At 42.9% G+C, this 26,005-nt stretch overlaps 1 protein-coding gene across 3 annotated transcripts in view; it reads left to right on the top strand.

The window, feature by feature from the left end:
- CEP350 (centrosomal protein 350) overlaps positions 1–25,427 on the top strand; it is a 411,819-nt gene extending 386,392 nt beyond the window's left edge. For all 3 annotated transcript variants that reach the window (XM_033915952.1, XM_033915951.1, XM_033915950.1), the window contains 3 exons: positions 2,055–2,201; positions 13,968–14,090; positions 22,966–25,427. In XM_033915952.1, the coding sequence (XP_033771843.1) occupies positions 2,055–2,201; positions 13,968–14,090; positions 22,966–23,130 (435 nt within the window). In that variant the 3' untranslated portion in view covers positions 23,131–25,427. The remainder of the gene's footprint in view (positions 1–2,054; positions 2,202–13,967; positions 14,091–22,965) is intronic.
- Positions 25,428–26,005: the final 578 nt, after the last annotated feature.

Raw genomic sequence — 26,005 nt, 5'->3', positions numbered from 1 at the left:
CTCTCTGCAGGTCACTGTAATTTTGTATCCTTGAGGGCAGACTTCTGTAATTCTTGGGTCTGTGTCCGATGTTAGCCAGGTTTCTGTGAGGAAGAGGCAGTCTAGGTTTTTGTTTTTTATCCAGGTTTTTATAAGTTCTGATTTTGGACCTAGGGCTCTGACGTTTAAGTAGGCACAGTTAAGGGTGGTGGTTTCTGTTTGGTGGTTGTGAATCGTTTTAGGGTAGATGAGTGAATTTGGGTTATGGTGCGGTTTGGTCTTGGGTTGTGTTGTATTCAAAAGCAAATATTCATATAACATCATCCATTTTCCAGATTATTTGCACAAGCTGGTGCTATTGACAGATTGTGTTGCTGAAAATCTTTTTGCACTAACCTATCTAAAATACAAGGGGTGTTTAATAATATGAATATGAAAGAAAGTATCAAGTATGTTGTGACATGTCTCAAGGTTACTCATGCATAGTTGCAGCTCAGTGTGAAACTAATATTCCAAGAGACAGGATGTCAGGAGAGTCCTTGTGCGAATCAAGTAAGAAACTGCTAGATTTGGATCACCATTCAGTGATGAAATTTCTCAGAAAAGAAGGGAAAAAGCCAAAGGAGATCCATGAACGCATGGTTGCAGTTTATGGTGAGTGCCCCATCATCCAACAAAGAAAATTTGGGATCAAGCAGTTTAAGTTGGGTAGAGAGTCCATTAAAAATGACCCTCACACTGGACGGCCTGTGGATTCAACTTGAACAGAAACGTGCAAGAAAGTTGAGAATTTAATTTTGTCAGACAGACGAATTAAGGTTTCCTGAATAGCCAAAGAAATGGGCATCTCAGCAGGTACAGTTTGGAAACAAATTCATGAAAAATTGGGGCATGTCTTAAGGTTAGTACAAGATAGGTTCCAAGAATGCTGATGCCATGTCATGGCCACGAGGCTCCAGTGCTGTCAGGAGAACTTGGAGATGCTCCATGAAGACCAAATGAATTTTTTCCATTGTTTGGTGACTGGAGATGAGACTTGGGTCTATCACAGAGATCCTGAGTACAAAATGGAGTCAATGCTGTGAAAGCACAAGTCATCCATCACCCCAAAAACATTCAAGATAGAAAAATCTGCAGGCAAAGTCATGACAGCTGTCTTCCAGGGATGATTTAGGACTTTTGCTTCTGGAGTTCATGCCACACAAGAAAACCATAACCGGGGAGAATTATGCCAACACAATGATCGCTTTGTGAGAATCAATCAAAGAGAAAAGTCAAGAAAAACACATCAGGCATGCTGCTTCTTCACGACAATGCACTGGTGCCCATGTCATGACAATCACAGGCTGCCATCCAAGATTGTGGGTTTCAGCAGCTGAACCATCCACCCTACAAGTCTGGACCTGGTTCCCTTGGATTATTTCCTGTTCCGAGTTTTGAAGAAATCTCTCTGTGGACAGCAGTTTTCAAGTGATGAAGATGTCAAGGAAGCTGTGACATCCTGGTTTGAAGGTCAGACGGAAGGATTCTTTTCAAAGGGGTTAAAGTCATTGCAAGAAAAATGTATGAAGTGTATGGAGCTATCGGGACTATATTGAAAAATAAAACAAAAATTCTTTGAAAACTCTTCATTCCTACTGTGGTAGATAAATTATTGAACACCCCTTGTTATGTAAACTGATTGTAACCACAGAGAAAAAGTGATATACAAGTCCCATCTCCTTTACTCTTTATCCAGATAATGGGTGATTCATGAGTAGAGCCAAGTTATCCAGTCTGTTATAAGGATATCTATGGAAAAGTTTAAATTTCCTTTATTTTCTTTTTATTATAGTGCGTACTTATAAACCACCATAAATAAACTTTATAGTAATTAATATTGTGGAAATTAGGAGTGGTAAGCACAAAGTTCCTGTTACTTCTTAGAGCCAGCTAAATGCCTATAAGGAGCATTATTAAATAAAGCTATTATTGTTATTTCTGTTTTCCATTTCATCATACATTAATAAGACTCATGCAAATGAATGAGATTAGTGTTTGACTTATTTGTTCCTTGGTTATTTTGTGTCATACAGGCTGTGTTTGACTTGACGAGAGAAATCTTTGGTGAAATCTTTGCTGAGGACCCTGGTCAAAATCAACCTATCTGGATGAAGCCATGCAGGGTCACATCGTCATATTTTCGAAGAGTAAAGGATCCCAGTAACCTCGAAGAGATCAAGGTATAACAGAAGCGGATAAATCTGGTGGCATCCTTGCAGTCTTCAGCATTGTTATTAATGATCAGGATGGCCCAGTGGATAAGAGACTACAAAATCCCCCATCTTCTATAACTAATCTTTGGTTTTATTTACAGCACACGTTATCTTTGTATTGACCTGTGTGGAGTTGTTACAACCTTTAAAACATTAGTTCTGAGTTGGGCTTCCTGAAGGATAATGAGATAACATGTGCAGAACAGCAGTTACAGTCCTAACAGTGGCATAGCGAGGGTGAGAGGCACCTGGGATGTTGGTGCCCCTTCCCTGCCCTCTTCTCCACCCTCTGCTCCTTCCCCGCACACCCTGCCATGCGCATCCCTTTCTTTCCTCCGTACCACTTTAACTTTCCCGGCGCAAACAGCATCACCAACTTGTTGTCAGTGTCAGCTCTCCCTCTAATGTCACTTCCTAGGTGCAGGACTCAGAAATGACGTCAGAGGGAGAGCCAATGTTGGTGCAAGCAGCAAGTTGGAGTTGCTGCTCACACCCACGAAGAAGTACAGTGGTGGAGAGAAGGGGGGAAGTGAAGGTGCATGCGTGGCCGGGGAAGGAGAAGGAAAGAGTGGGGGAGTGGAGAGGAGGACTGGTGCTGGTGCCCCCACCAAGACAGCGCTCGGGGCAGACCACCTACCCCTTACTATGCCACTGAGTCCTAAACTGCAGTGGTATAATTGCACTGGATCTTCTAGAAAGCTGGAGAGAAGGCCACAGTTTAACATGGACATGGGCCTAGGTATTCACTTTAAGCACTGATCTTGTAAGAAACAAAATTTAAGTTGGGAAAAATCTGATGTGATAAGGATGATGGAAGCCATGATAAAGCAGAGTATGGGTTTGTTGGAGAGAACATGGAAAGATGGAAAAGAGGAGTGGCTCAATATAAAAATATGAGGAAAAGAATTAGTGTTGATTTGCTTGGGAACCACACACAGGAGCCAACTTTTCAAAATGATTGGGGGTGCTTAAAATCTCCATCTCAAACACCACCCAAGCCCTAGCCCTGTCCCTGACCCCTCCCCATAATAATAGAACTAATTGTAATGCCATTTTTTTCATTCATTTTTTTATATATACACACAATATAATCTTACTATTCTTATAGCCCGTTACATTAATGGGTGCTAGAATATATGTATGTGTGTCTTTATTTCTTTCTCTCTCTCTCCTTAGCCGCTTTCTTCCTTTTTGTCTTTCTTTTTCCTTGGCTGTCCATCACCACCCCTTGCCTGCTCCCCCTGTCCATTGTCCCTTCCTTTTACCTCCCCTGTGTCCACCACCACCCCTTCACTGCTCTCCTTAGGCAGCAGCAGCCCTTCTCCCTTTGTTTTACTTCCCCCCTGTCCAGCAGCACCTCTTTCCTTCTCCCCCCTGCCAACATTAGGCCTCCGTTCCTTTTTCTTCACCCACCTGTCCACCAGCACCTCTTTCCTTCTCCCCCTGTCCAGCAGTAGGCATCCCTTCCTTTTTCTCCCCCTCCCCCCTCCTTCTTATCCCTATGATACACTTACCTTGCTCTGCCCCTGATCAGAGGTTCCCGACAGCCGCCCAGTTGCAGCCATTGGAAAAGTTCCTTCAGCCGCATCCCGCACCCCTCCTGATGTGACTCCCACTGTCTTTCTTTCTGTCTGTCTCTGTCCCTCTTTGTCTATCTGTCTTTCTGTGTATCTCCCTGCCCCTGTGTCTTCTTTTCTTTCTGTCTCCCTTCCTCCCTCTGTCTGTCCAAAGCAGCATTCCCTCCCCCTCCATTTCCCTCCCCCCACACCAGTTCCCTGTGCAGCAGCATTAGCGTTTCCTCTACCCCCCTTTCCCCTTGGTCCCGACTACAAATGCGGTCCCGAGTCCTTTGCCGCCACCCCCTTCCCTTCCCGCGGGAAGACTGCTGCACACGCTGCTTAAATTGCCAGTCGGGCCCGTGGGAAGGGGGGGGGGACGGCAAAGGACTCGTGTCCCAGTGGAAAGTTGCTGGGCTCCTCGGTGGGGGCGCTGAGCGGCCACGATCCCTCTCCTCCCAGACCCCCCCTCCCCCCCGGCTGGAGGAACAGATATCAGCAGCTAGCTGCAGTCCCAACTTGAAGAGGCGATCAGTGGCTGGTGACGTATTAGCACGCATGCGCACTCCTGCGGCCACAGACCTACTGATCTCGGAAGCACGCAAATAGGAGTGAGCATGCGCGGCTAGCCTTTTATTATATAGGATTAACAATACATAAATGTTTAACCACAAAATTAAAACTACACTCTTTGCAAGTAGAACGTTAGTCCTAAAGCTATTGCCATGTAAGCTGCAAGCAGAAGATAGTTGGTCCAGATGCTAGTAGTATATGAGCTGAAGCAGTGTAGTTCCAGTCATTTAAAGAGAGTATAAAGTAATTGAGTAAAATCATCAAAAATCCAGAAAAAGTCAACATGTTCAGAAGCAATCCAGAGAGGCTCTAGCTTTATAACTCTGTTCCAGAGGTACTGCATAATGTATACTGACAAAGGGTTTGTATTCACAGCACTATATTTTGGTTTGCGCCTTAGGCACATAGCAGGAACATTGGAGCGCGGAGCGACTCTCCCATGCTGGCCAACTCACTCCCTTCCTCTGCCGATTCTGGAACCCTGATAGGGCAGCTTCTGGTGGCAATGGAGCTGCTTGTGTTTAGGTTTAGTGCCTTCAGGCTTCTGTTAATGGCGGCATGTAGGAGGAGTATCAGGAGTGGAGTAATTCTCCACCTCCAGCCCAACTCACACCCCCTCCTCTGCCAATGCTGGATCCCGGTCGGGCAGCTCCTGCTGGCAATGGAGTTGCCCTGTGTTTAGGTTTGGTAGCAGAACATCAGAGGCGGAGTGATTCTCCCATGTTGGCCCGACTCGCTTCCCTCTTCTGCCAATGCTGGGTCCCGGTGGGGTAGCTCTTGGTGGTAATGGAGCTGCCCTGTGTTTAAATTTGATGTGTTCATGCTCCCTTTAATGGTGGCATGTAGCAGGAGCGTCGGGGGTAGTTCCTAGTAGCAATGCAATTGCCCTGTGTGAGTGAGGGGCTGCTCAGATGTTCTGCCTGCTTCCTGATGGGAGGAGCAGTTCAACTGACTCCAGTCCAGATGTGCTTGGAAGAAGGTTAAAATATGTTTATTTCTAACTTCTGTGATTACTTTGTGCTAAGGCAGGCAGAGCTGGCGAAAGGCTCTTAGAAAAACAATAGGGTGCAGGAGGGAGTATTCGGTGTAGAGCGCAGTGAGCTGGAGAGTTGAAGCTCTGAAATTACTCTTTTCAATTACCTTTGCTGCTTTACTCCTGGAGAGCCCCTCGGAGATCGCGGTGCCTACTTACCAACAGGCAGTAGAAAAGACACCACCCTAACATCGGGTCTTGACCCCAGGAGACATGCTCACTCTTGTGGCACGTGGCCAGAGGGGCAGGTCATGTCCCTTAAGAGCTCCTTTAGAGTTACAAAGAGTTACTGGACACTATTTAAAGATAAGTCTGACAATATTTTTTACTTTAAACTTATGATATTGTTGTAATGGGGAAAAGCAAGGGTAAACCTAGGGTGTCAACCCCTGTGATATCAGGCCCTATGGACAAACACTTCACCCTAGTAATTATGTCACAAATACGGAGTAATAGATATGAGTCAGTTTCAGGTGCCTCTTTAAGCTCTCTAGAACGCACCCCTCCACCTCCACCTGATCTTCCAGGTGCCTTGGAGCCAGAGGGTGGCCCACAGGTGGCTTCATTGGAAGCCACCGAAACTCAACTGGCTTCAGAGATTGTTTTCTCAAAAATGCTAGAGGTCTTTTCTGAATCTGTAAGCCAGTTGGAGAATTCAGATGAAAATCCAAAGGCAGTTACTTTAAAAGATTTGTGTTTAAATATGAGGATGGAGGTAATGCTGAAAAATATTACAAATTAGGTTTTGGTTTTCTCCAATGAAGTGGTGGATAAGTTGGTAACATTGATTCTAACATTGGGAAACTAGACAAGCGTTTGTTAGGAGTGGAAAAACAGGTATCGAATTTGCAATCTTTTTCTGTACCCTTTAGCAAAGATTCATTGAATACTTATTATAAACTGGAAATGGTGGAAAACCGGGCAAGGGCAAAAAATTTAAGGTTAGTTAACTTTCCATATACCCATAAGAGCATAAGCATGGCTTCTGCCAAGTCAGACTATGGGTCCATCATGCCCAGCAGTCCGCTCCCGCGGCGGCCCCCCCAGGTCCATGACCTAAAACATTCTATTTCCTAATCATTTAATATCCTGAATGGTAACCCTCTAACTGCACCCTTCAATCCCCTTTTCTTTCAGGAAATCATCTAATCCCATTTTGAAACCCAAAATCATACTCTGCCCTACCACCTCCTCTGGAAGCGCATTCCAGGTGTCCACCACCCTCTGAGTGAAGAAGAACTTCCTAGCATTTGTTTTGAATCTGTCTCCTTTCAATTTTTGCGAATGCCGTCTTGTTTTTGTTGCCCCTGCTAGTCTGAAGAATCTGTCCCTCTCTTCCTTCTCCATACCCTTCATGATCTTATAAGTTTCTATCATGTCCCCTCTAAGTCTCCGCTTTTCCAGGGAAAAGAGCCCCAGCCTTCCATGCCTTGTTGCTCTTCCCTGGACCCTCTCGAGTATCGCCATATCCTTCTTAAGGTACCCATTTGTTATCTCCTGAGATACTTCTTAGGAAGTACCTTAAGGAGATACTAGGGGTAACTAACTTTGATACAATGGTGTTTTCAAATTTGTATTATATCCCTCAAAAAAAGTAACTCCCAGCTGGAGAAGGAATTGATCAATTAGTAAATATTGATTTTGATTTAACTAATTTCCTAGAAGACTCCCAGGACATGATTCCAATACATGCCACTTTTTTCTGTCTAAATGAATTAGATAAAATTCTTATTATGAAACTTTATTTTAGAAATAGAGAGAAAAAATTTTGTGGAGATAAAGTTTTGATCTTCCCCGATGTTTCAAGAACTACACAGCTTAGGAGAAAAGCCTTTTTGGTGTTGAAACCTAAAGCTATTTAATTGGGAGCAACTTACTTCCTTAAGTTTCCTTGCAAATGTCTTCTTCTACATATCCAAGATAAAGATTACGTTTCTGGGACCCATTACAGTTAGAATCTTTTCTTCAGCATAGTAAAACCTAGCTGTTTTTGTATGATTTTTTCAGATATTGGGGTGTTACATAGAAACATAGAAATAGACGGCAGATAAGGGCCATGGCCCATCAAGTCTGCCCACTCCAATGACCCTCCCTATCTATCTTTGCGGATAGATCCCACATGTTTGTCCCATTTGGCTTTAAAATCTGGCACGCTTCTGGCCTCAATAACCTGAAGTGGAAGACTATTCCAGCGATCAACCACCCTTTCGGTGAAGAAGAACTTCCTAGTGTCACCGTGCAGTTTCCCGCCCCTGATTTTCCACTGATGTCCCCTTGTTGCCGCGGGACCCTTGAAAAAGAAGATATCCTCTTCCACTTCGATGCGACCTGTGAGGTACTTGAATGTCTCGATCATATCTCCCCTCTCTCTACGTTCCTCGAGTGAGTAGAGCTGCAACTTCCCTAACCGCTCCTCATACGGGAGCTCCTTGAGTCCCGAGACCATCCTGGTGGCCATTCTCTGGACCGATTCCAGTCTCAGTACATCCTTGCGGTAATGTGGCCTCCAAAATTGCACACAGTACTCCAGGTGCGGTCTCACCATGGATCTATACAGTGGCATAATGACTTCAGGTCTACGGCTGACGAAACTCCTGCGTATGCAACCTATGATTTGCCTTGCTTTGGATGAAGCTTGCTCAACTTGATTTGCAGACTTCATGTCTTCCCTGACAATCACTCCTAAGTCTCTTTCTGCTTCAGTTTTTGTCAAGATCTCGCCATTTAGGGTGTAAAGCTTGCATGGATTTCGGCTTCCCAGGTGCATGACTTTGCATTTTTTGGCATTGAAACTGAGTTGCCAGGACCTAGACCAGTGCTCCAGTAGAAGTAGGTCATGCATCATATCATCTGCCATTGAATTATTGTCTGTTGTGCTCTTGTTCACTACATTGCTTAGCTTGGCATCATCGGCGAATAATGTTATTCTTCCTCGGAGCCCTTCTGTCAAGTCTCTTATGTAGATGTTGAACACCTGGAATGCGCTACCGGAAGAGGTGATCAGGCAGAGTACGGTACAGGGATTCAAACAGGGATTGGACAGATTCCTGAGGGATAAAGGGATTGTGGGATACTGAGAGAGGTGCTGGGATGTAACACAGGTAGAAAGCTAACCAGGTAATAAGTACAGAAACACAACAGGTCGTGCATGTGCAAGACCAGAGGGTTAGGACTTCAATGGGAAGATAGGACAAATGGGAAACCAAGGTGGCAAAGGGGCCCCTTCTAGGATTCAGACAGGTCGTGACCTGTTTGGGCCGCCGCGGGAGCGGACTGCCGGGCAGGATGGACCTATGGTCTGACCCGGTGGAGGCACTGCTTATGTTCTTATGTTCTTAAGATCGGGCCCAGGACGGAGCCCTGTGGCACTCCACTTATCACCTCTGACATTTCGGAGGGGGTGCCATTCACCACTACCCTCTGAAGCCTACCTCCAAGCCAGTTCCCAACCCAATTTGTCAATGTGTCGCCCAAACCTAAAGAACTCATCTTGCTTAGCAACCTGCGGTGTGGTACGCTATCAAATGCTTTGCTGAAATCTAGGTAGACAATGTCCAGGGACTCACCAGCATCCAGCTTCCTCGTCACCCAGTCAAAGAAGCTGATCAGGTTGGATTGGCAGGATCTCCCCTTAGTAAATCCATGTTGGCGGGGATCCCTTAGTTTCTCCTCATCCATGATTCTATCCAATTGATGTTTGATTAGGGTTTCCATTAGTTTGCTCACTAGTATATGATACCGTTCTTTGATAGTAAGGAAAATAAAGAGGAGGGTGGTTGTTTTCCCATCTCCCATATTGTTTTTCTTTTTGATTTCCATGATATGTCTGGTTTGAACAAATTAAGGTTTCCTCCCAAAATTGGTGAGCTAGATGGATTCCTTTTGGTTTATTTATTTTAAACATTGTATTGTAATTTCCTTACTGTTATGTTTAAGTGATCCAAGTCTTTACTTTGCAACAATGTAAGAAATATTCTCAATTTTTTAAAAACCCCAAAACAATAGGGTGCTTAAGTATAACAACCCTCTAAAATGTGACAAGAAGCCAGTGTTTTCCACATGTTTCCAAATGTTGATCTCTCAAAGTTTCAGAAGCATTTTGAAATAGTTTATTGAAACAAGATAATTTTGTGAAACAATGTTAGATAGATGTTCTAACCAGGCAGGATTCTGCCTTCAGTGCAGAGGTTTTGTTGGCATGTTTCAGAGGGCCTCCCATAACAGTCACTGCTTTGGTACCTTCCATGCATCTGGACCAATCTGGAAGGATGCTAAAGAAGGAGAAATTAGATCTTACCTACTAATTTTCTTTCCTTTAGACCCGCCAGATCTGTTCAGAACACACCCACCTTGAGCAAGTTACTCCATGAGTGGGGTTATGTATCTGGAGGGTGCCAAAGACTTAGCTAGGGAGTTAGAGATGTATATAGTCAAATATTTATTTTTTTTCTGTTGCTGGTTTGCATTCAAATATTTGAAATAAAAAAGAGGAAAATGTAGTGGTACATAAAGGAGCTTGAAGGCAATAGACAAGAAGTTGTAAAGGGTTTCAGTCTCCTGGGTTCTTTCATAAACAAAGAAGCAACTAGCAAGGAAGAAATACTCTGCAGAATAAGCACTTGGTCACTCTCCAATGAAGGCTCTTGACAAAGTATTCAAAGTCAAGGAACTAACACTCCAAATGAAGATCAGACTTGTCCACGCACTCATTTTCTCACTACTGAAAGAAGACAGAAAGAAGACTGACTCTTTTGAGCTTTGGTGCTGGAAAAGGATTTTATGCGTGCCGTGGTCCACCTGAAGAACTAACAAATCAATTCTGGACGAGATCAAACCGGCTATGTTACTCGAAGTCCAAATGGTGAAGTTACAACTGTCTTATTTTAGTCACACTGTCAGAAGAGAAAGATCATCAGAGAAGGGCATTATGTTTGGGAAGATCGAAGGAACCAGGAGAAGAGGGCAACCTGCAATCAGATGGCTGGACTTGTTGAAAACAACCATGGGGATGACACTGGAGGACCTTTACCAGACTAGCACAAAATCGATCTGTAATTCATCAAGTTGTTAGGACTTGAACATGAGTCAATGGCACCTAAAACACACACAGACGAAGGAGGTGAAGTTTCTTGGGTCAGTCCATCTAGCATTGTTACAGAAATACTGACTGGCTGAGGACTGCACAGGGTGTAGGGTTTACAGGAGTGCTTAATCCATGCAACTGGACCAGTCTGAAGGGCTAAAGGAAAGAAAATTAACAGATAAGATCTAATTTCTCCTTGTGGCACATACAATCACTACCATAACTTTCCACCCTCCTTCAATTGTGAGTGGCACAAAACAACTGATTGCCATGAGAGGAGTTCCATCCCCTTTAGTGACCAAAATGATAAAGGGGCTGGAACTCTTCTCATATGAGGAAAGACTAAAATGGTTAGGGCTCTTCAGCTTGGAAAAGAGACAGCTGAGGGGAGATATGACTGAAGTCTACAAAATCCAGAGTGGAGTAGAACAGGTACAAGTGGATCGATTTTTCGCTCCGTCAAAAATTACAAAGACTAGGGGACACTCGATGAAGTTACAGAGAAATAATTTTAAAACCAATAGGAGGAAATGTTTTTTCACTCATAGAATAGTTAAGTTCTGGAACGCGTTGCCAGAGGTTGTGGTAAGAGTGGATAGCGTAGCTGGTTTGGACAATTTCCTGGAGGAAAAGTCCACAGTCTGTTATTGAGAAAGACATGTGGGAAGCCACTGCTTGCCCACGATATGAAGTGTGGAATATTGCTACTTCTTGGATTTTGGCCACTTCTTGGATTGGCCACCGTGAAAGCGAGATACTGGGCTTGATGGACCTTTGGCCTGATCCAGTAAGGCTATTCTTATCACAATTCACTGCCACACCACAGATGTAAGTTTCTTGCTACCATAGGTGCGCCCATTCTTTACTCCCCCACGTTAGCCCTGTATTGGCACTCTTGCAACAAGCTATTAGCATGAACCAAGTTCACTCTCCATAAGTTGCCTTTCTTCTAGTACTGCCCTGCAACCTAAAATCTGACTGCCTACTTACCAGTGCAACCTATAACTGTTGCTCACCACTGTAGTCAAATATGTGATTTTGCGCCTTTCCACTGACATTGGCAAGTATCTTCTGCCGCTTCTGTGGTTTTCTTTAGGGTAGTCAAATCAGTGTTTGTAGGGATCTTAATATTTGGTTTCATACCATTACATTACATTACATTACATTAGTGATTTCTATTCCGCTTGTACCTTGCGGTTCTAAGCGGATTACATTAGAAGATGGCTGGTCATTTCCAGGCGATGACAATACAATACTTTACAAATTTTGCATACCTTACTTTACATGACTTTTCGTACATAACTTTACGTAGTTTTACATTCCATTACTTTACATTACCTTACAGTACTTACATAACTTTACATTACGTTATTTTACATAGCATAACTTTATATTACCTTACAGTACTTACATAACTTTACATTACGTTATTTTACATAGCATAACTGTTTATAGGTGGAGGTATCGGTCATTTTGAGATATTTGGTGGTTTCAATGTTTCCGGGTATGTATTGACGTATCGTCATAGCGACTTTATAAGATGTTGCCTGAGGGGAGGAATTGCAGGGAAGTTGCGGAGGGGATAGGAGATGAGGGGAGATTATGTTGTTGGTATGTGTTTTTTGAATAGTATGGTTTTGATATCTTTTCGAAATGCTTTATAGTCAGTAGTTTTGGTCAGCAGTTTGGAAATAGCACCTGTCTATCGATACTCCCAGAATTTTGAGCGCGGGCTGTATTGGGTATTTGATTGCATTTGCCACCAATTCAGTTAAGGTTGGTTCTTTGTCTTTTTCTAGCAGAAGGAATTTGGTTTTATCCGTGTTCAACTTCAGTTTGTGGTTTGTCATCCATGTTTCTACGGTTTCCAATGTTGTTTTCAGGCGTTCTGATGAGTTGGGGCCTTGAATGTTGAAGGGGAGAAGGATTGTTATGTCGTCTGCATAGCTGAATGATACTATATTTAGGGTGTCTAGGATTGTGCCTAGGGAGGATACGAAGAGATTGAAAAGCCACTTTCAGCAGTGGCTTTTTGTGCATGCTGGTGGAGGAGGGGGGAGAAATTTATGTGGCATCTTCCACTGCTGCTTATTGTAGCAGCCACATTTCCAGATGATTGATTTTGTTAGTAGGAAGTCTCCTATAGTGTTATAGACACTCTTGATTTTATGTATACAGTGCAATAACATATGTAGCCTGTTCAAGCTTAACAATGTATCGTGCACACACAAAGACATTAACAGAAAAATGATCCAGTTGATATTGTAACAGCTAATATTTTGGACTGTGCAGGATTTATTCTTGTTGTATATCACCTTTGGACATTATCTGAAATCTCTGGAACATTGACCAGAATATTTCAACATGATTTGTTTGTTTATTCGTGTTTCTTCTTCCATAGAGGATCCATGTTCTAGAGAATATGTGTGCTCCTGTAGATCCTCTCTTTATCTAGAGTGTAGATTTCTGCTTCTAATGCCATAAACCATTGCCTCTAGAAACAATGGGGCTCTTTTTAAAAAAAGATAGATGTCCAAAAGAAAGCATAAACTGGCACCTGGACATCTTTACTAGTCAAAACGTCCAAGTGGGTATTTTCAAAACTGATTTTCCAGATGTCTTTCTGGTTGTTTTGTCTCTAAATATATGGGGGGAAAAACAGTACTTTCCAGCCTGTCTTACAGATTCACATGGCTCATATATATCTCACAGTAGAGCAGAGGAGCACTGCAGTGAATGTCACATTAAAAGTCCCAGCTCAGATATCACTATAGCTTGCTTATATTGTATGGTAAGCCCTCCAAAACCTACTGTACCTACATAAAGATGACACCTGCAGGCTTAAGGGTTATTGTTGTGGTGTAAAGGTGGGTACAGTAAGTTTTGGGTGAGTTTTGGAGGGCTCACCATACAATATAAGCAAGTTATATTGACATGTTTACCTTGGACTTTTTATGTGACACTGAGTACAGTACCTTTTAGAGTGTCCCTCTGCTGTCAGCTATCTGTAAACAGTTTGCTAAGAATGCTGGCTGCTTTAACCTCCAAAAAGTTTGCTTTTGTGTTTCTCTATATTCGAGAATGGCTAAAAAGATAGTTGTACTAAGGGCCAAAACATCTAGATAAGTCATTTTTAAAAAAATGTTTTGAAAATGAATATTTTCTCTACTGGATTTCTGGATGTCTTTCTCAAAACGTCCAAACTCAGACTTAGACGTCCTATTGAAAATTCCCCTCTATGTATGGTATTTCGGGTCATGCTTTTCCAGAAAGTGCAGTAGTTAAAATAGCAGGCATTAATACTCAGAAAAGCTTCAAAACACAGGAAATCCAGTGTCAAAAAAGTGCATTTTCCAGATTTTGGACAGAAAATATCAGCAATATTGAGCAGTAAAGTGGGTCCTCGCATTCAGAGAGTTGCCTGGCATTTTTTTTTTCTTTGCTGTGTGCCTTATCTCCAGTGTATTGTGATTGTCTGTCCTCTGCAGACCTTCCTTGCTACTGAGGTGTTGAAACTGTTCAGTCTGAATAAAGAACCAAACCTCAAAACTGACTGGCAGAAGATGATGAAATTTGGACGTAAGAAACGTGACAGAGTAGATCACATTCTGGTGAGTTTAATATATTTCCTACCAACCTTTCCCTCTTTCCCTCTATCCTTCATTTAGTACTAGTAACAGAATGAGAAGTGAATGTCATGAGGAAGGAGAAAGAAATAGGAATTAGAGGAGGAAGGTACCAACTACCCTAGAGGTGGGCCAGAAAGAAATGTGCATAAATAACTTGTTTTCTGAAAAGTTGGTGTGTGATATGGTGCTATGGGGAACTGTTTATGGATCAGTAGAATTTGAGCATGTGAATATACACTGCTTGGCTGGGAGCTCTGAGTAAAATAGTCTCTGAAAAAGCAGTGCTGTCTCACAAATGTCCTTTTATACAGCTATTAAAAGGGCAACTTAAAGCAATAGGTTTTGACCTTTGTCATTTGAAAGGCCATTTGATCAGTAACGAAAACTTAAAGGCCATGTCAAAAAATTGACACACCATAAGGTGTATAATTTTATAAAACCTTTTCATGCAGAAAAGGGCTTTAATAAAATTGCATGACCTCATAAGCGCATAAATAGCATGTGTACATGTAGATATTTCCTGTGGTATAGTTTGGGCAGAGCAAAGATAAAAACAACAGGATGTAGATGTTCTGAAAGATTATTTTTATTCGCTCTTCACAATAAAAATACGCTAGTCTGCTTGTTTCAAGCCATTTTCAGGTTTTATGCTCAAAGACACATACATTGTTTTGTTCATATTTTTATCTTTGTACCCTACATCATCCGGACCCCTGAGGAAGGCGGTTTTACCGAAACACGGACCATGTAGGGTCCATCAGGACAATCCTACGTGTATTATTAATTCAGACTTTCATTTGTATTTTTATTGTGAAGATAGAATAAAAATCATCTTTCAGGACATCCACATTCAGTCTGTTGTTTTTATCTTTGGATTGTTTTTACTGTGGATCATTGGGTCTCCCTTTTTGTTTTGGGCAGAGCAGACAGAGTTGATATTTATGTGCATAATTTATAAAATGTGAGTACACACACACTTTACACCAACTCTGGAACAGATGTAAATGTGTGTGTCAGTATTTTGTATGCTACAGGGGCTTGTTTTGGGTGCCTGTTTTCATAAAGGAAAAAATATTTTGCTTTGGTTGGTAAAAATTTTGACTGCCAATTAATTTTTCCATCCTTGAAATTACACATAAGCCCGCATCATTTCTGGCAGTTTTATAGGATGGGAAAAATGATTCATATACTGCAAAACACTTTATATTTCCTAATGGTTTTTTTTAACTTTAGTATTTTTGAATAAAAATGTAGAGGTGAACAGACAGGTTGAACAGGGTTTTTTTAAGCCCTAATTTTCTGCTGGTAAAAAACTTGATTATTTGCAGAGGATTTGAATATTGCCTCCTTAGTGTCAGGTCGGTGTCGGCCCTTTTTATCTTAGCTGTATTTTGTTTCATATCTATTAAGTTCTTTTGTGCTATTTCATTTATTAATGCTGCTTATCATCCAAGGCAGACAATTCCAAACAGCAGATGTGGTTATAGAAGAAAAAAAAGCTCAGAGCTGATTTCACTTCCCTTAAAGGGTCATCATGCTGCCTACTTCTCTTCAGTATCTGGGGAGAGACTATCCATGGATTAGAGAATGATACATGGATAAAGTTTGATGCCATCCCTGTGGGCTCTGTCCCCGTCCCAGTGAACTCTGTCCCCATCTGCACAAGCCTCAAACTCTTATGATTTTATATTTAAATCTTTTTGTTAAAGTATAAAAAAGGACAATATTCTGTACAACTGTTTGTAAATCAAAAATAGAACCTTCCATTTCGATCTGGTTTTGGTACAACCTTCCTAAAGATTCAGTTGCCTGTGTTTTTCCATCATCTGAAAAGATAATTGGATAGTCTTTCAGACATGGGTATAAATGAGAACCAACACTGTTTAATGAATGAACAGGAAAATTGCGTTCAGTTCTGGTTTCCTTATCTCAAAAAAGATACAGTGGCACTAGAAAATGTTCAAAGAAGAGCGACCAAGATGATAAAGGGGATGGAACTCCTTTCGTATGAGGAAAGACTAAAAACGTTAGGGCTCTTCAGCTTGAAAAAGTGACGGCTGAGGGGAGATATGATTGAAGTCTACAAAATCCTGAGTGGTGTAGAATAGGTACAAATGGATTGATTTTTTACTGCATCAGCATTTGCAAAGATTAGGGGACACTCGATGAAGTTACAGAGTAATATTTTTTTAAACCAATAGGAGGAAATTTTTTTCACTCAGAGAATAGTTAAGCTCTGGAATGCACTGCCAGAGGATGTGGTAAGAGAGGTTAATGTAGCTGAGTTTTAAAAAAAAGTTTGGACAGTCGGCAGTTGAGACGGACATGGGAGAAGCCACTGCTTATCCTGGATCGGCAGCATGGAATGCTACTACTATTTGACATTTTTGCCAGGTACTTATGACTTGGATTGGCTTCGGTGAAGGTGGGATACTGGGCTAGATGGACCATTAGTCTGACCCAGTAAGGCTGTTCTTATGTTCTTAAAATGTGTCTATTAAATGTTGAAAATGCTCCTTGACACCAGGAATAATGGATGAAACTTTTGCAGTAAAAGTAGGATGCTTGAGCAACTGGGCATGTGATGGAAGGACATTGCAGGTGGTAGGAGTCTGATCAGCGGTCAAGACTTGTTGCCACCTCAAAGACAGACAAGACACAAATGCTGTCATTTAACAGTAGTTCATTTAAATCCAAAAGCAGCTTTTGCAGTTTTTATTTATCATTAAATTCAGTTGCCAGTTGTCTATGATGTGTTAAGTTTTTACATATTGATTCTAGAATCTTATAGATGTTGTTCCATCTAGTTGGAACAGCCTGTTTTAAGGCTAGTCTCATGCTTTTAGAGCATGACACAGTTTGTCTCTGTCCCTGCGGGCCTTCATCCCTATCCCCGCCCCATCCCATCTCTGCATGCTCTGTCCCTGTCTCCACCCCATCCCCATGGGCTCTGTCCCCATCCTTGCCCCGCGATTTTCCACAGGTACTCGTCTCCATATCGTTCTCTACCATGGATATCATGGGAATGGAGCAGGGGACTTCTAGTTCAGTGGTCTTAGCTAATTTTTAAATTGGGACAACTTTGAGTCCAGAATGAGGACTCGCAAATACCTTTGCATGTGGGGGGGACCATGATACTGACCTTTGCATGCCACCATCCATCTCTACCAGAGATAAATTTCTTCCTGTAAAAATATAATGACAGCAGATGCGAATTCTCAAAACTTTTATATTTCAATCATTAAACTAAATTATTTATTTACCTTTGTTGTCTGATGAATTATTTTTTTATTTAATTCCCTCTCTTTGCTCTGAATTCCTCCTATCCTTTTATTTCTTTTCTTTTCTCCTTTCTTCTTTACTTTCTGTCTTATAGCCGTCTTTGGCACTGATAATTCATGTTCAGCTTTATTCCAATTTTCTGTCTCCTCTACTATTTTCCCATCTCTTCTCTTCCTCTCTCTTCTATGTGCAATATTTCTCATCCTCTTCTTTCCCTTCTCTTCACTTTCATATGCAACATTCTTTCCCTTCCTTTCCATGTGCAGCATTTCTCCCCCTCTTTTTTTCCCTTCCCCTTCTTTCCTTGTGCAGCATTTCTCCCCCTCTTCTTTCCCTTGGCCCTAAGAGTTAAGGTGTCATCACCTGCTCTTTTCCTAGCATGTGCCTGCCATTCACAGCTGCGATCCCTGGACATGATAGCGGTTGAGCCATTACCTCAGCTCAAGCTGGCAGGGTATACTATGTGGCTGATACTCTTTATGATGTAATTAGAGTCATGGTGAGAGTCTCCACATACTCCATCTCTGCCCAATTGTTTGCTATGGATTAGACAATAGGCGGGCGATTCAGCCTCCAAGGTTACACTTAGCAGGCTCCCCTTCAAGGGACAGATGCTTTTTTGGCAAAGACCTGGATGATTTTATGGCCAGTGTGCAAGATCATCATCCCAAGTCCTTAGCGCACAGCAGACCTCGAACAGCTAGTAGCCAGAACCGGTGCTCCTTTCGGGGATCCAGACATTTTCGTCACGCTTTAGGAGGTTTGTCTCAGAAAACCTATCAAGGTTTCAGACAGAGATATTCCAGAAGTTGGAAAATCCAAAATACATGTTCCTGGGCCCACAATGGCAGCCAAGAAGCCGCAATGATGCTATGCCTCCAGCTGCCCTTCAGAAAAATGGAGGTCGGCTCTCGGACTTTGTTTCATGGATTCACTGGATCAGGCAGTCCAAGTCCGGACAACGTTAAACAGATTGCCTGTTATTCAAGCCTTAGAACCAGTTCCAGAAGAACATTTGGGCAGATACTCAATATACTTTGTCATGCCTTAGAGAGATTCTAATGACTAGAGGCCCATTCTGGATCTCAAACATATCACTGTGGCCCTGAAGGTTCTACATTTCCAGATGGAGACGGTGCGAACTGTCATTGCAGTGGTCCAGCCAGGAGAGTTTCTGGCCACCCTGGATTTGACGGAGGCTTATCTCCACATTCTGATTTTCCTAGCACACAGAAAGTTCCCGAGATTTCATGTGTTGGAGAATCACTATCAATTCTCGGCGCTATCATTTGGGCTGGCAGTGACACCACGGATATTCACCAGTGTGATGGTGGTGGTAGTAGCTCATCTTCACAGAATGGGCTAGCTGGTTCATCCCTATCTAGACGACTGGGTCATCAGAGCCACCTCTCAAGAAGAGGGAGAAAGAGAGCAGTAGAGGCAGTTGTGCAAGCTTTGCAGAGTTTGGGCTGGATTGTAAACTTTTGAAAGAGCAAATTAGTCCCCTGTCAGTGTTTGAAATACCTGGGAGTTCTCTTCATCACAGTGGATGGCTAAGTTTTTCTACCGGAGGCACGCAAACAGAAGCTTTGGGGTCAACTTATGAACCTACTGTTGCAGACAGTGCTTACAGTGTGGCACTACATATAGGTTCTGGGTTCAGTTGTGGCTGCTATAGAAGTAGTGCCCTGGATACGCTATTGTTTTGTTGGTCTCCCCAGAAAGATTCCCTATAGACTCCTCTACCCTGGACAGAGGTAGCCCACTACAGCATGAGCTGGTGTCTGCACCCACAGTCTCTAGCAAAAGGGATTCCACTTCAGATCAATTCCTGGGTCTCACTGACAATGGATGCCAGCCTGTTTAGCTGCAGTAGTCGCCCAGTGCAAGGGAAATGGACACCGTCCCAGCAGAAGTGATTGATAAACAGGCTAGACTTGAGAGTAGTCTACCTAGCTTTGTGAAACCTACAGTCAGTACTGGAAGGCAGAGCCATAAGAGTATTCTCAAACAACACCACATCAGTGGTCTATGTCAACCGGCAAGGAGGCACCAAAAGCACATCACTCCAACTAGAGGTGAAACTACTGTTCGCTTGGGCATAAAAGCACCTGCTGGCCATCACAGCGGCACATGTAACCAGAGTAGACAGTGTACAAGTGGCCTACCTCAGCAGAGAGTCATTGGGCCTTGAAGAGTGGTCGTTGGCCCTGTAGGTGTTCCAAGACATTGTCAGACGTTATGGGCGTCTAACGTTCGGGCTCCTCGGGTTTTCAGCTGAAGATAAGAGACCGGAAGTACAGGGCTGGATGTCCTGCTGCAACCATGTCCGAAGTCTGGACTGTTATATGTGTTTCCTTCATGGTCCCTGATAGACCAGGTGGCTCATAGTATCTCACCCAAGGAGGGTGATCCTCATGGCCCCAGATTGGCCCAGGCATCCTTGGTATGCATATCTAGTACACCCACAAGTGGACGAATGTCTTCAGCTCCAGTTGTATCCAGACTTGTTTTCATAGGGAGCAATTGCTCTAGAAGATCCAGGTCACTTTGGTTTTACGGCATGGCTCTTGAGTGTGTGGCACTAGGGACCAATCGGAACCTTAGGCCCCTCTCCGGTGCATCCCAGAATGCACCAGGAAGGGGAAGGCCCTCCATTTTGGAAGAGGTGGGCTGCTGACAGGAGGGAGTGGCCATCCTTCTTGCTGGCCATCTCCTAAAGGTACTGGGTCAGGAAGTGTCGGGGGAATGTTGGGGTATGAGGGAGTGTTGGAAAATGTCAGATAAGAGTTGGGTAGAAACATAGAAACATAGAAAAAGCGACAGAAAAGGGCCATAGCCCACCAAGTCTGCCCATTCCAAGTATCCCCCCCCCCTGAATTTACTCCCTTAAAGATCCCACATGAGTATCCCATTTTTTCTTAAAATCCATTACGCTGCTGGCCTTTATCACCTGGGATGGGAGTCTGTTCCAATGATCCACCACTCTTTCGGTGAAGAAGTACTTCCTGGGATCGCCATGAAACTTCCCTCCCCTGATTTTCAGCGGATGCCCTCTGGTGGTTGAGGGTCCCATGAGCCAGAAGATATCATCTTCTGACTCGATGCGTCCCATGATGTACTTATACGTTTCAATCATATCTCCCCGTTCTCTTCTTTCCTCAAGTGAGTACAGCCGCAACTTCTTTAATCTTTCTTCATACGTGAGATCCTTGAGCCCCATAACCATCCTGGTGGCCGTTCGCTGAACCGACTCGATCCTCAGCACGTCCTTTCGGTAGTGTGGGCTCCAAAACTGAACACAGTACTCTAAGTGAGGCCTCACCATGGCTCTGTACAACGGCATCATAACCTCAGGTCTCCTGCTGACGAAACCTCTACGGATACACCCCATCATTTGTCTTGCCCTGGAGGAAGCCTTCTCCACTTGATTGGCAACCTTCATGTCCTCGCTAATGATCACTCCTAGATCGCGTTCCGCCGTGGTCCTAACCAAGGTCTCACCATTTAGTACTTAAGTTCTATGTGGGTTTCTCCTGCCCAAGTGCATTATCTTGCATTTATTAGCATTGAAGCCTAGCTGCCAAGTTTTTGATCATTGTTCCAGCAGCAGTAGGTCGTGTGTCATATTATCAGGTGATAAGCCACTGCCTACTATGTTACAAAGTTTGGCATCGTCGGCGAACAGTGATACCCTTCCTCTAAGTCCTTTCGTCATATCTCTTATGAATAAATTGAATAGAATCGGACCCAGGACCGATCCCTGCAGCACTCCACTGATCACGTCCGATGCTTTGGATGGGATACCATTTACCACCACCTTCTGAAGTCTACCGCTCAGCCAATCCCCAACCCATGTAGTTAGAATGTCTCTAATCCCATCGATTTCAGCTTGTTCAGTAATCTTCGATGAGGGACGCTATCAAATGCTTTACTGAAGTCCAAATATACCACGTCCAGTGACTCTCTGGCGTCCAGTTGTCTGGTAACCCAGTCAAAAAAGCTAATCAGTTTAGATTGGCAGGATCTACCCCGGGTGAACCTGTGTTGGTGTGGATCACGCAGTTTTTCTTTGTCTAGGATTGTGTCAATATTCTGTTTGATCAGTGTTTCCATGAGTTTACACACTATAGACGTGAGACTCACTGGTCTGTAGTTTGCTGTCTCTGTCCTGCAGCCCTTTTTGTGGAGTGGGATTACGTTGGCTGTTTTCCAGTCTAAGGGGACCCTTCCTGTGCTTAGGGAAAGATTGAAAAGAACAGATAATGGTTCTGCCAGGACTTCCCTTAACTCCCTGAGCATTCTGGGGTGTAGGTTATCCGGCCCCATGGCTTTGTTTACTTTGCGTCTTGAAAGTTCGCCGTAGACACTACTGGGCGTAAATTCGAAATCTTGAAACGGGTCTCTTCGGTTATCTCCCGTCTGCAGCTGTGGACCAGCTCCCGGCGCTTCGCGGGTGAACACTGAACAGAAGTATTGGTTTAATAATTCTGCCTTCTCAGAGTCTGATTCTGCAAAGTTACCGTCTGATTGCTTCAGGCGTACTATCCCATCTTTGTTTCTTTTCCTGTCACTAATATAGCTGAAGAAAGATTTATCCCCTTTCTTAATTTTCCGTGCTAGCTCTTCCTCCATTCGGAGTTTGGCCTCTCTGACTGCTGTTTTGACAGCTTTGGATATGTCTAGATAGTCCTCTTTTGCCCCCTCTCTGCCTAAATGTTTGCAGGCGATAAAAGCGTCTTTTTTCTGTTTAACTAGGTCTGAAATTTCTTTACTGAACCATTGGGGTCTTTTGTTTCTCCTGCGTTTACTTACTGTCTTTATGTATCGGTCTGTTGCTACGTGTAGTATGGACTTCAGAGACGACCACATGTCCTCTACATTGTCAGTTTTTGCTTGTTTATGTAGCTCCTGATGGACGAAATCTCCCATGCGGTAGATGTTGGGAATGTCAGGTAGGTGTTGGAAAATGTCAGAAAATGTTGGATGGGTATTGGGGAGTGTCAGGGGTTTGGGGGATCACCGGATCAGCAGCAGGAGGGAGTGGGCATCCCTTCTGCCGGCTGACTTCATGGGGGGAGGGCAAGTTCCCTGCCACAGCTGTTCAGCTGATCACGGTAGTTGAGAGTTCATTGCCTTGATCAGCATAGCGGCTGCATCTATTTGAAATGTAGACCAGGTTTTTGTTGGCCTACATTTCAGGCGCCTATTGTAGCCCTAGGGAGACGCCTCAGACTGCTTAAGCTCACCCAAGGCCACTTCTGGGAGGAACTGAGCCCATGCCCAGCCTTGGGCAAGCTTAAGTGTCCCTGTGCTTCTCCCTCAACCGCGACAGATCCCTACAGTATAGGTGGCCTGCCTCGGGTTGGGGGGGTTTATACATGCAACCTTATTGGTTAGTTAGACAGCGGTAGGATGCCTACCGCTGCCTACAATCAGGACGCTGTTTATAGAATTTGGCTCTGAGTATCTAGTGTGGGAATATTGTGTATTTACTATGATTAGCTAATATGCAAAGAACAATAGTAAAAAGGAAAGATGAGCTGTACCTTATGATTTTACCCTTTAACCACAGGTTCAGGAACTACACGAAGAAGAAGCTCAATGGGTAAATTACGATGAGGATGAACTGTGTGTAAAGATGCAATTGGCTGATGGAATCTTTGAGGCCTTAATTAGGGACACGATTGCTGTTTTGCACCAGATTCAGCAAAAACAGGAACAACTTCTGCTGGTATGACACTTTCTGTACTCCTCTCAAGGGGGTATTGCAGAATAGCCTGCAACCTTGGCGCATACAGATTCTCCTTCCATCTGACTCTGCAGCACCATTGGATGTTTTGCAAAATTAACATTGGTACAGATGGGCACAGTGTTGATTTGATAACATGTAAAATAAATCATTCTCATAGTGCCCATTCTACTTGCAGAAGATTTTAACTGTGGTTGTGCTATCATATTTTTCTTCAAAAATCAAAAGTTTATACACCTCTGTCTGTCTGGAAATCTACCAGCTTTGCCATTGGCTGAATCTTTTGGTTGAGCTGCTCCAGTTATATCCCTTCACTAACCCTTTTGTTAATAATATTTCCCACCGTTTCCAGATTTTGGAACAACTGTGCTTGTCCAGATTGCAGCACTAGTCAGATTCACCATTGCTGTCATTGATACATTCAAACCCTTTAATAGCATTTTTCAGCCAAAAGAGAACACTGACATCTAACATAGAATATCTGCTGCTACTTGATGTTTGGATTGTCTAAGCCTAGGGTTACCATACATCCAGGTTTCCCCAGACATGTTCTCCTTTCAGGGCACTGTCAGGTGTCCAGGTGGCATTCTAAACTTATGTTTTTTTGTCCGGTTTCCAGGGCCGGGTTGGGGTTTAAATTATGCAGCCTGGGAAATGAATGTGGTGCATCACAGATGCACGCACCATTAGTAGAGGTCACCAGATCTACTGGCGTACGTGGCTGAGATTGTTGTGCCGCAAGAAGAACCTCCTCCTTTCTCGTGCACTGCACCCAGTAGCCAAGGAGAGGAGGTTGGAAAGAAAAGGCTATGCTGGAACTTGTTGCATTGCTCTCCAGTGCTGCCTGCCTGGCACTAGTAAGTTCACAGAGTGAGAGTTCAACTCCATTGCAGATGCACACGAACACTGTTCATTTTCTCTTCCCCACTGAAATCGCACTGTCTGCCTAGAGCAATTGCTTATGAACTGTGAGGTCTCTATGCAGCAGCCTGCAGTACACATGACCAGTCAGGCACAGGGGGAGGAAACAGCCGAATATGCAGTCCTTGATTCTCTCTCCTCCTCTTACAGTGTCTTTTCAGTGGGGAAGAGGGGGATAGTGAACAGAACAGCTGTTGCCTGTTTGTGCCTGTGTATAACTGGAGTGGGGCAAAGCATGGGGGAGGGCAACATTTTTATTTTGTCTCTGTAAATATGGTAACCCTATCTAAGCCTTTTGAAATCTTTATTACTCGGAGAAGCAAACAGCAAACCCTCAGCTTGTTTGGTTCAGAAATCGGGAAGCAGTTATTGAAGAGTTTAGGAATCAAAAATGAATACCAAAGACTAACACCATTGTTTACTGTATGACTGAGTGCTGAGAGGAGTGATTTTGTGTATTTTTAATGTTGTTGTTTTTTTAATTGTTTGAACTAATTTATTCACTTAAAAAGGTTAAAAAAAAAAATCCGCTTGTGGTATCCATAATGGCTCACCTGAAAAAGGTACGGATAGAGATGCCTGTGTTAACCTCTCATTGAGACCTTACAGAGCAGAGGAGGGGCCTGTCTGCACACTGCTGCTTATTTTTCTCTGTTGAATGTGACAAACACTAAAATATTTCCTGCAACTTGGAGACAATTTGATAGTTACTAGCAAGTTAAATGGAAGGACTTAATTATGTTGAAGAACAGTAATGAGTCTGTCCCTCTTAGAGTCTGAGCTGCTGACTGAAAATACAGTGCTTTGAAATATATTCCTCAAGTTTCCTTCTCCCTAGAACATAATAATTTCAAAGTCATGCTAGCTCGTTACAGGACTGAATGTAGGTAGGAAAAGAATTATCCTCCACTGAAGAATGTCTCCTTTAAAGTGTGGTTGGTCTTCTTTGTTAGTGTGTATGAGAATCCAAGCTAATGTGTGATCCATGGCTTGGTCTGAATGGAGATATTTTCCTCCACTCTTAAGACCAGAGCTGTGTGAAAGTGAAACCTAGTCATGTCTTTATGGCTTGTCGTTTAATCTTCCAGGGAAAAGGTGTCAAAACCTATTAAAAAATCAACCTTGTTCAGGTTTCTCACTGAACAACTAAAGTGACCTTAGCTTTCTGTAATACTTGAATACCATGCAAAGAATCTCTGTAGCAGTAGCATTGTTAGGAACCGTCACACAGAATAAGCAACAGTTCTCAAATGGAATGCATCCATGTCTACAGTGTAACAGGAATGCAAAACTTTCATTAAAAAAAAAAAAAAAAAACCTCTTAGAAATTCAGAAAGCATTTGAAAATGTGAAACAACTTTAAAGTGTGTTACAACTGAACTTGAAAAACTGTCTATGCTGCATAAATTGAAAAGGAATTTGAAATTTAAGGAGTTTGGAAAGAAAAAAAACCCAATATCTGTATACTGGAAATATGAAAAGGAGTAATGCAATGTATTGTCTTAATAACTTATACTTAATATCTTTCCCTCTACTTTGCAAAGCCTTCTTGATAGTCCTGTCAGAGGTTATCCGTCCTCATGTACTGTATTATGCAAAGTCTGGGAAACAGCTTGCTTCTGTTTACTGTGTACAGAATATGAACTTAACATGGCGTAACCAGTTGCAGCCAATAAATCAATTCAGTGCGGCTTTGCACAGCGGACCATTCAGGTGTGCTTGTAATTATGAACTGTAAAATACCCAGGATGCTCACTGTGTATATCAGTGTAAATAATCTTTTAACTGAAATGTACTTTAAAAAGATAAAAAAGATGTAAATAAATATTGATTTATAAATTATCTGCCAAGCACTTTATCTTTTTATTTTTTCTGAGCTTGAACTGCAAGGCTGGTGTAATGTTCTTGATAATGTGCATTCTTTCTTCATTTGAAAGGTATC

The sequence above is a fragment of the Geotrypetes seraphini genome, chromosome 12 (assembly GCF_902459505.1).
Source record: "Geotrypetes seraphini chromosome 12, aGeoSer1.1, whole genome shotgun sequence".
In the NCBI taxonomy this organism is placed as follows: Eukaryota; Metazoa; Chordata; class Amphibia; order Gymnophiona; family Dermophiidae; genus Geotrypetes; species Geotrypetes seraphini.
The sequence above is the reverse complement of the archived record's forward strand: the minus strand, read 5'-3'. Positions and strand labels throughout refer to the sequence as shown.